This window comes from Salmo salar, chromosome ssa10 (genome assembly GCF_905237065.1).
Source record: "Salmo salar chromosome ssa10, Ssal_v3.1, whole genome shotgun sequence".
Classification (NCBI taxonomy): Eukaryota; Metazoa; Chordata; class Actinopteri; order Salmoniformes; family Salmonidae; genus Salmo; species Salmo salar.
In genome coordinates this window covers 58,615,583-58,623,297 of record NC_059451.1, presented here as the reverse complement: position 1 = coordinate 58,623,297, position 7,715 = coordinate 58,615,583, and the positions used below count along the sequence as shown (strand labels likewise).

The window sequence follows — 7,715 nt, the reverse complement described above, 5'->3', positions numbered from 1 at the left end:
GTCTAACTCCCTCTGTTATAGACCTGTCTAACTGTTATAGACCTGTCTAACTGTTATAGACCTGTCTGACTCCCTCTGTTATAGACCTGTCTAACTCCCTCTGTTATAGACCTGTCTAACTCCCTCTGTTATAGACCTGTCTAACTCCCTCTGTTATAGACCTATCTAACTCCCTCTGTTATAGACCTGTCTAACTGTTATAGACCTGTCTACCTCTATCTGTTATAGACCTGTCTAACTCCCTCTGTTATAGACCTGTCTAACTCCCTCTGTTATAGACCTGTCTGACTCCCTCTGTTATAGACCTGTTTAACTCCCTCTGTTATAGACCTGTCTAACTGTTATAGACCTGTCTAACTGTTAAAGACTTGTCTAACTGTTATAGACCTGTCTAACTCCCTCTGTTATAGACCTGTCTGACTCCCTCTGTTATAGACCTGTCTGACTCCCTCTGTTATAGACCTGTCTAACTCTCTCTGTTATAGAGCTGTCTCTCTGTTATAGACCTGTCTAACTCTCTATGTTATAGACCTGTCTAACTCTCTCTGTTATAGACCTGTCTAACTCCTATTTATCTATCAATGTAATATTTTAGCTACATTAAATATAAACTAGAATTTCAGAAGCATTTTTCATAGATTGTTAATAGTTAATTCTATGTTCATTTTACCTTTCAAAACGTCCAATATTTCTTCCAGATTTTGGATGGATAAACAATTTTTTTGTTTGTTTTACACCACAAATACAAATATGCACATTCCATTTCTATGAGTATGTATTTAAATAAAAGACACTTGACTGCAGGATACATTTCTCAATTTATTTGTCTGGTCTTACCCAGATTCAATTAAATGACAAGACCAGATGGACTCCTGACGAGTGTCCGGATGTTCAACATTAATCACTTTTACACCAACAAAACATCCTATTACACAGGGTACTGCATTGTTTCTGATATTCTAACTTTTTGACCAGCGACTTTGGTATCGGATTCATACATTTAGACTTTTTCCTGCAAAAAAAAAAAAATAAGTACAACCGCATAAATATATAATTCTTCCACCATGAAAATGGTTAAAACATTAATTAGAAAGTTACACCACGTCATGTGATGTCTCCGGTTTGTTTTAAAAGCACTGAGTTGCTGTCAGTGTTTCCATGAAGGAGGAAGGAAGCTAGTCTTCCTTGCTGGACACGCATAACACAGCTAGTTGTAGACTACAGAGAGAAGAGGAGGAAGAGGAGGTGGTGGTGAAAGGAGAAGCATCAAACAGAGAGAAGAAGAGGTGGTGGTGAAAGGAGAAGCATCAAACAGAGAGAAGAAGAGGTGGTGGTGAATGGAGAAGCATCAAACAGAAATTATTCTCCCAATCAACTGAAAAATAAATGAAGGGAAAGCATTCCAGGGTGTGCAGCTATTTACTGACAGACCTAGAGAGAGCTCACACAGACCTAGCTAGAGATCACACAGACCTAGAGAGAGATCACACAGACTTAGAGATCACTCAGACCTAGAGAGAGATCACTCAGACCTAGAGAGAGATCACACAGACCTAGAGAGAGATCACACAGACCTAGAGAGAGATCACACAGACCTAGAGAGAGATCACACAGACCTAGAGAGAGATCACTCAGACCTAGAGAGAGATCACACAGACCTAGAGAGAGATCACACAGACCTAGAGAGATCACACAGACCTAGAGAGAGATCACACAGACCTAGAGAGATCACACAGACCTAGAGAGAGATCACACAGACCTAGAGAGAGATCACACAGACCTAGAGAGATCACACAGACCTAGAGAGATCACACAGACCTAGAGAGAGATCACACAGACCTAGAGAGAGATCACACAGACCTAGAGAGAGATCACACAGACCTAGAGAGATCACACAGACCTAGAGAGATCACACAGACCTAGAGAGATCAGTCACACACAGACCTAGAGAGAGATCACACAGACCTAGAGAGAGATCACACAGACCTAGAGAGATCACACAGACCTAGAGAGAGATCACACAGACCTAGAGAGAGATCACTCAGACCTAGAGAGAGATCACTCAAACCTAGAGAGAGATCACACAGACCTAGAGAGATCAGAGCGTACCATGCCAGTAATTTCATTTAGTAAGAGTACATTAACACACATCCACACACTCACATTAAAAAAACTAACACACTTAACACATAAACACAAACACTTAAGACACACACACCTTGGACCACTAAAGCTTACTGACAATAGACAAGAGAAATTACAACATGGCTTGGAAATGACCACTGTATGCCACTACTGTACTGGATACTCCAAACATATATAGAAAGCACATTAGGCAGAATACTTAGGGGACAGACAGAAACACTGCTCGCTACATATCAGTAGTGGAATTGTTATTTACAGTAAAAGATGAATGTCCCATGGCTCAAGGACTTCTCATTTACAGTAGAATAAATATGTTGCTATTGTTACTCTTCCTGTAATTTACATTCCAACTATAGACATTATGCAGAAAAGCCGGTGTAATGTACATTCTAACCCTAGACATTACGCAGAAAAGCCGGTGTAATGTACATTCTAACCCTAGACATTACGCAGAAAAGCCGGTGTAATGTACATTCTAACCCTAGACATTATGCAGAAAAGCCGGTGTAATGTACATTCTAACCCTAGACATTATGCAGAAAAGCCGGTGTAATGTACATTCTAACCTTAGACATTATGCAGAAAAGCCGGTGTAATGTACATTCTAACCCTAGACATTATGCAGAAAAGCCGGTGTAATGTACATTCTAACCTTAGACATTATGCAGAAAAGCCGGTGTAATGTACATTCTAACCCTAGACATTATGCAGAAAAGCCAGTTTAAAGCACACAGATTAACTGTAGGTCCCGTATATTATGAAAGTTTGTTCCAAGACTAGTCGTGTTTAAATTGAACTATTTTTCTTTATTGCTCTAAATCAATTTGTTTTGAAATAGGGGCAGAGAAAAGTGCTATTTTCATAGCTGAGGTCATGAATTGGCGATAGTGAACTTAACGTCAAAGCGTCCTTGGTAACGATCTTTCTCGCTGTAGTTAATGTTCGCTCCATACACTTTGCACTCAAGACGCAGCTCCTCGTTGAAGGTGAGGTTGGTAAACTGGATGGCCACCAGAGGTTGCAGGTAGTTGGGATGCAGCAGCTTTCCGTAGTAAGGGTAGTACTGGAGGGGGAACCCCATACCCATGCCATAGTACTTGATCTCACCAATCTTGTTGGCATCCTCCTCTCTCTGTAGAGAATGACAGGAAGGGCATCACAGTTAGTGGGCTTTCCCCAAGGTAAAAAAAAAAACACATACAGAGACCTAGCATAGTATTTATCCCTGACAGCTTGCCAGATAACTACAGCTTCATGGAATGGTTGCATCAGAAATGGCGCCCTATATAGTGCACTACTTTTCACCAGAGCCCTATTGACCCTGGTCAAAAGTAATGTACTCTATAGGGAATAGGGTGCAATTTTGGATGCAAATTACTTTTTATGTTCATGATATGCTTCACAGTGCCATGTGTGGCGTACCTTCTTCTGACAGTGGATGGGCATGACGTTGGTCTGGACTCTGATGTGGCCGGCTTCAGGGACGGAGGCATTGTTGGTTGGAGGCTGAAACAAAACCCAGACAAATCAGCATTACCATATTAACCTAACCCAGACAGACCAATCAGCATAACCATATTAACCTAACCCAGACAGATCAATAAGCATTATCTTGTTGTTGTCATTATCACTTTTTCGTCCCGAAACTGTTTCTGTGAAGTGGTAACATCTATCGCCACACTCAAAACTACAGGTAGAATCCCAGAGAAACGGCTCCTTCACTGTAATATATTCACACTACCTCTCAGGTCTGGAGGGCGGTGAATACAGGCTATGTTTCAGGTCTGGAGGGCGGTGAATACAGGCTATGTTTCAGGTCTGGAGGGCGGTGAATACAGGCTATGTTTCAGGTCTGGAGGGCGGTGAATACAGGCTATGTTTCAGGTCTGGAGGGCGGTGAATACAGGCTATGTTTCAGGTCTGGAGGGCGGTGAATACAGGCTATGTTTCAGGTCTGGAGGGCGGTGAATACAGGCTATGTTTCAGGTCTGAAGGGAGGTGAATACAGGCTATGTTTCAGGTCTGGAGGGCGGTGAATACAGGCTATGTTTCAGGTCTGGAGGGCGGTGAATACAGGCTATGTTTCAGGTCTGGAGGGCAGTGGCGAAACGTAGGTATGGGCGACATGGGCCGCCTAACTTTGTACAGTACTAATGCAATTAGTAAAATCAGTCACACTACGAAATGCTACCAAATGAACCACAATTCATTCATAATACTGTGAATATATACAGTTGAAGTCAGAAAGTTATATATACCTTACCCAATTACATTTGAACTCCGTTTTTCACAATTCTTGACATTTAATCCTTGTAAAAAAACCTGTCTTAGGTCAGTTAGGATCACCACTTTATTTTAAGAATGTGAAATGTCAGCATAATAGTAGAGAGAATTACTGATTTCAGCTTTTATTTATTTTATCACATTCCCAGTGGGTTAGAAGTTTACATACACTCAATTAGTATTTGGTGGCATTGCCTTTAAATTGTTTAACTTGGGTCAAACGTTTCGGGTAGCCTTCCACAAGCTTCCCACAATAAGTTGGGTGAATTTTGTCCCATTCCTCCTGACAGAGCTGGTGTAACTGAGTCAGGTTTGTAGGCCTCCTTGCTCGCACACACTTTTTCAGTTCTGCCCACAAATTTTCTATAGGATTGAGGTCAGGGCTTTGTGATGGCCACTCCAATACCTTGACTTTGTTGTCCGTAAGCCATTTTGCCACAACTTTGGAAGTATGCTTTGGGTCATTGTCCATTTGGAAGACCCATTTGCGACCAAGCTTTAACTTCCTGACTGATGTCTTGAGATGTTGCTTCAAAATATCCACATCATTTTCTTACCTCATGATGCCATCTATTTTGTGAAGTGCACCAGTCCCTCCTGCAGCAAAGTACCCCTACAACATGATGCTGCCACCCCTGTGCTTCACGGTTGGGATGGTGTTCTTCGGCTTGTAAGCCTCCCCCTTTTCCTCCAAACATAACGATGGTCATTATGGCCAAACAGTTCTATTTTTGTTTCAACAGACCAGAGGACATTTCTCCAAAACGTACAATCTTTGTCCACATGTGCAGTTGCAAACCGTAGTCTGGCTTTTTACTGGCGGTTTTGGAACAGTGGCTTCTTCCTTGCTGAGCGGCCTTTCAGGTTGTGTCGAAATATGACTCATTTTACTGTGGATATAAATACTTTTGTACCTGTTTCCTCCAGCATCTTCACAAGGTCCTTTGCTGTTGTTCTGGGATTGATTTGCACTTTTCACACCAAAGTACATTCATCTCTAGGAGACAGAACGCGTCTCCTTCCTGAGCGGTATGACGGCTACGTGGTCCCATGGTGTTTATACATGCGTACTATTGTTTGTACAGATGAATGTGGCATTCAGGCATTTTGAAATTGCTCCCAAGGATGAACCAGACTTGTGGAGGTCTACAATTCTTTTTCTGAGGTCTTGGCTGATTTATTTTGATTTTCCCATGATGTCAAGCAAAGAGGCACTGAGTTTGAAGGTAGGCCTTGAAATACATCCACAGATACAGCTCCAATTGACTCAAATGATGTCAATTAGCCTATCAGAAGCTTCTAAAGCCATTACATCATTTTCTGTAATTTTCCAAGCTGTTTAAAGGCACAGTCAACTTAGTGTATGTAAACATCTGACCCACTGGAATTGTGTTAAAGTGAATTATAAGTGAAATAATCTGTCTGTAAACAATTGTTGGAAAAATGACTTGTGTCATGCTCAAAGTAGATGTCCTAACCGACTTGCCAAAACTATAGTTTGTTAACAAGAAATGTGTGGAGTGGTTGAAAAACTAGTTGTAATGACTCCAACCTAAGTGTATGTAAACTTCCGACTTCAACTGTATTTTCGCAGCCATATTGTTGAATTTTTTTCTGGTTTGTTTGAAATCGTTCAGAATAATATAAAACCAGTCTGTACACCACCAAGGTGAACTGGTTTAGTCTTGACTCTTGGTTGACAGTGTTGGGGGATGGGTAATGTATTGATGCTTGAGTGCCAAATCAACACAAATGGATAAGAAAAGGTCTAAGCCATCAGGTGCCCAGTTTAGGAAGAAGAGGAACGAAGAAGAGGAGAAACGGGTAAAAGATAAAAGTATGCAGCTATGTCATCTCTTTATGAGTATAATATTATGCATGTAATGAAATAGGCTCGTATAACACTTATGTTTGTTAGCCTATGTTGCTTGCTATGCTATTACACATAGGGCGACAATATGCCGTTTTCTGTCCAACTAGCTTACATAACATTGGATATAATTTCACACTGTTTCCATCATGATAATGTGTGTAGCCTGCAGCAAAACAATTACAACCTAACTAGCACATTATTGATTTGGTTAACATCATAAAGGTTTTCTGTGATTGTATTGACTAGTTCCTGAGCTCAGGAAGGGGAATTTCCAATGCTGTAGGCTAACTTAAAAGAAATCTATATTATGCTGATATTTTGTATCTTTTGTGATACATTGAGTGTTTTGGGGTGTTTTATGCCTAGAATTAGCCAAGGAGGTTGTATGGTTCATTTGGTTCCTATTCTGACAGTTTAATACATTATCCATAATGACATGTATATTTAATTGTACAACAAATATATTTACATTTACATTACATTTTAGTCATTTAGCAGACGCTCTTATCCAGAGCGACTTACAGTAGTGAATGCATACATTTCATTTCATTTCATGCATCATATACTGCATCCTATACTGTATTTCAATGCACATTCAGGGGCAGTAATGAAATATTATGGAGCACCCTCTGGCACTGGCCAGGATGAGGAGCCCTCTACCCCCTCAGCCACACTGGCCAGGATGAGGAGCCCTCTACCCCCTCAGCCACACTGGCCAGGATGAGGAGCCCTCTACCCCCTCAGCCACACTGGCCAGGATGAGGAGCCCTTTACCTCCTCAGCCCCACTGGCCAGGATGAGGAGCCCTCTACCTCCTCAGCCCCACTGGCCCCTCAGCCACACTGGCCAGGATGAGGAGCCCTCTACCTCCTCAGCCCCACTGGCCAGGATGAGGAGCCCTCTACCTCCTGAGACACTGGCCAGGATGAGGAGCCTACCTCCTCAGCCCCACTGGCCAGGATGAGGAGCCCTCTACCTCCCTCAGACACTGACCAGGATGAGGAGCCCTCTACCTCCTCAGCCCCACTGGCCAGGATGAGGAGCCCTCTACCCCCTCAGCCACACTGGCCAGGATGAGGAGCCCTCTACCTCCTCAGCCCCACTGGCCAGGATGAGGAGCCCTCTACCCCCTCAGCCCCACTGGCCAGGATGAGGAGCCCTCTACCCACCACTGGCCAGGATGAGGAGCCCTCTACCCCCTCAGACACACTGGCCAGGATGAGGAGCCCTCTACCTCCTCAGACACTGGCCAGGATGAGGAGCCCTCTACCCCCTGAGACACTGGCCAGGATGAGGAGCCCTCTACCTCCTCAGACACTGGCCAGGATGAGGAGCCCTCTACTCCCTCAGACACTGGCCAGGATGAGGAGCCCTCTACCCCACTGACCAGGATGAGGAGCCCTCTACCCCCACT

General features: G+C 43.1%; 1 protein-coding gene across 1 annotated transcript in view; it reads right to left on the bottom strand.

Annotated features, from left to right (window-relative positions):
• Positions 1–806: 806 nt before the first annotated feature.
• The window catches only part of LOC106560620 (sodium/potassium-transporting ATPase subunit beta-233), a 51,201-nt gene continuing 44,292 nt past the window's right edge, over positions 807–7,715 (bottom strand). Inside the window, exons 5-6 of the mRNA XM_014123673.2 lie at positions 3,568–3,651; positions 807–3,277 (exon numbers count right to left, since the gene is read on the bottom strand). Coding sequence (XP_013979148.1) covers positions 3,017–3,277; positions 3,568–3,651 — 345 coding nt within the window. The 3' untranslated portion in view covers positions 807–3,016. The remainder of the gene's footprint in view (positions 3,278–3,567; positions 3,652–7,715) is intronic.